Raw genomic sequence first — 969 nt, 5'->3', positions numbered from 1 at the left:
TTCTTTCACAATGCAGTCATTTTTACTGCTTTGGGCAATATAGGTATATACTAAGTTTCAGTCTTTCTAGTGTTAATAGCCTGATTGATACAAATTAAAATAAATGTTTCAGGTTCAGTGACTTAATTAGTCATTGAAAGATTCTTTCCTGAAAGTAGGACATGCTCCAAAAGAAGAACAAATCTCGACTTCATTCTCCTCGTCTTTCCTTTCTGCTACCATTATACTAAAACCTGTTAATAGCCTGATTGATACAAATTAAAGTGCGTGTTTGAAATTGAATGACTTGATCAGTCAGAGATAAACTCTGTCCACCTATAGTCAATCGGATTACCAAAGAAGGTAGGTAAATTTCATTCGGCCACTTTCTTCGACTCCGCTTGTAAAGCGTTACAAGCATACAATAATGATAGCCTTCGGTGTCCGAAGATTTATCGGCAGGCAGGTGCACTTTCTCTTCGCCGAGGAGCATTAATTACGCGCACCCTTGGCCGTTTAAGAAATAAAGATGAGAGAGAGAGGGAAGAAGAAGCAGGAGCGGCTGGCTCGTTAGAGAAAAAAGCCAGCGATGGAAAAGATCGATCGGCCGTGGAAGAGGAAGGCGTCGATTTCCGCGTCTTCTTCGGGAAAGGCGTCCGTGACGCAAGCTAACTTTCACTATTCTTTAAACAGCTACTAATCAAGATGAAGACGATTGCCAGCGTGCCTCTTCTTACCTCCCCTCTCCTGCTCGCACTGTCACCGGGTAAGAGCACGTTCTCCAAGAACGTCCCCGAGGTCGAATCTTCTCGATGAACCTTCGCCGATTTACTTTCATTAAAACCGCCTGCGCGAGGGTTCGACGACTGGTTATGTCTCAGTCCCATACTCGGTTCAATTAAATGGCAACGATTATACAGTCCAATAAAAAAAACTTTTCGCCTTTCCTGGATCATTAATCTCCAAAATTGCTTCTATTATATTTTTTAA

At 42.1% G+C, this 969-nt stretch overlaps 1 protein-coding gene across 2 annotated transcripts in view; it reads left to right on the top strand.

Moving 5' to 3' along the window:
• The window catches only part of NTPase (ectonucleoside triphosphate diphosphohydrolase NTPase), a 38,511-nt gene that overhangs the window by 23,326 nt on the left and 14,216 nt on the right, over positions 1 to 969 (top strand). Inside the window, exon 8 of one of the 2 annotated variants that reach the window (XM_026814692.1) lies at positions 113 to 277. The exons of the other annotated variant lie outside the window; for it this stretch is intronic. Within the exon in view, the coding sequence (XP_026670493.1) occupies positions 113 to 126 (14 nt within the window). The 3' untranslated portion in view covers positions 127 to 277. Of the gene's footprint in view, positions 1 to 112; positions 278 to 969 lie in introns of those variants that run through there. 2 annotated transcript variants of the gene reach the window in all.

Source organism: Ceratina calcarata, unplaced genomic scaffold (assembly GCF_001652005.2).
Source record: "Ceratina calcarata isolate Rehan_Ccalc_2016 unplaced genomic scaffold, ASM165200v1 scaffold392, whole genome shotgun sequence".
Classification (NCBI taxonomy): Eukaryota; Metazoa; Arthropoda; class Insecta; order Hymenoptera; family Apidae; genus Ceratina; species Ceratina calcarata.
This window is presented reverse-complemented; position numbering and strand designations above follow the sequence as displayed.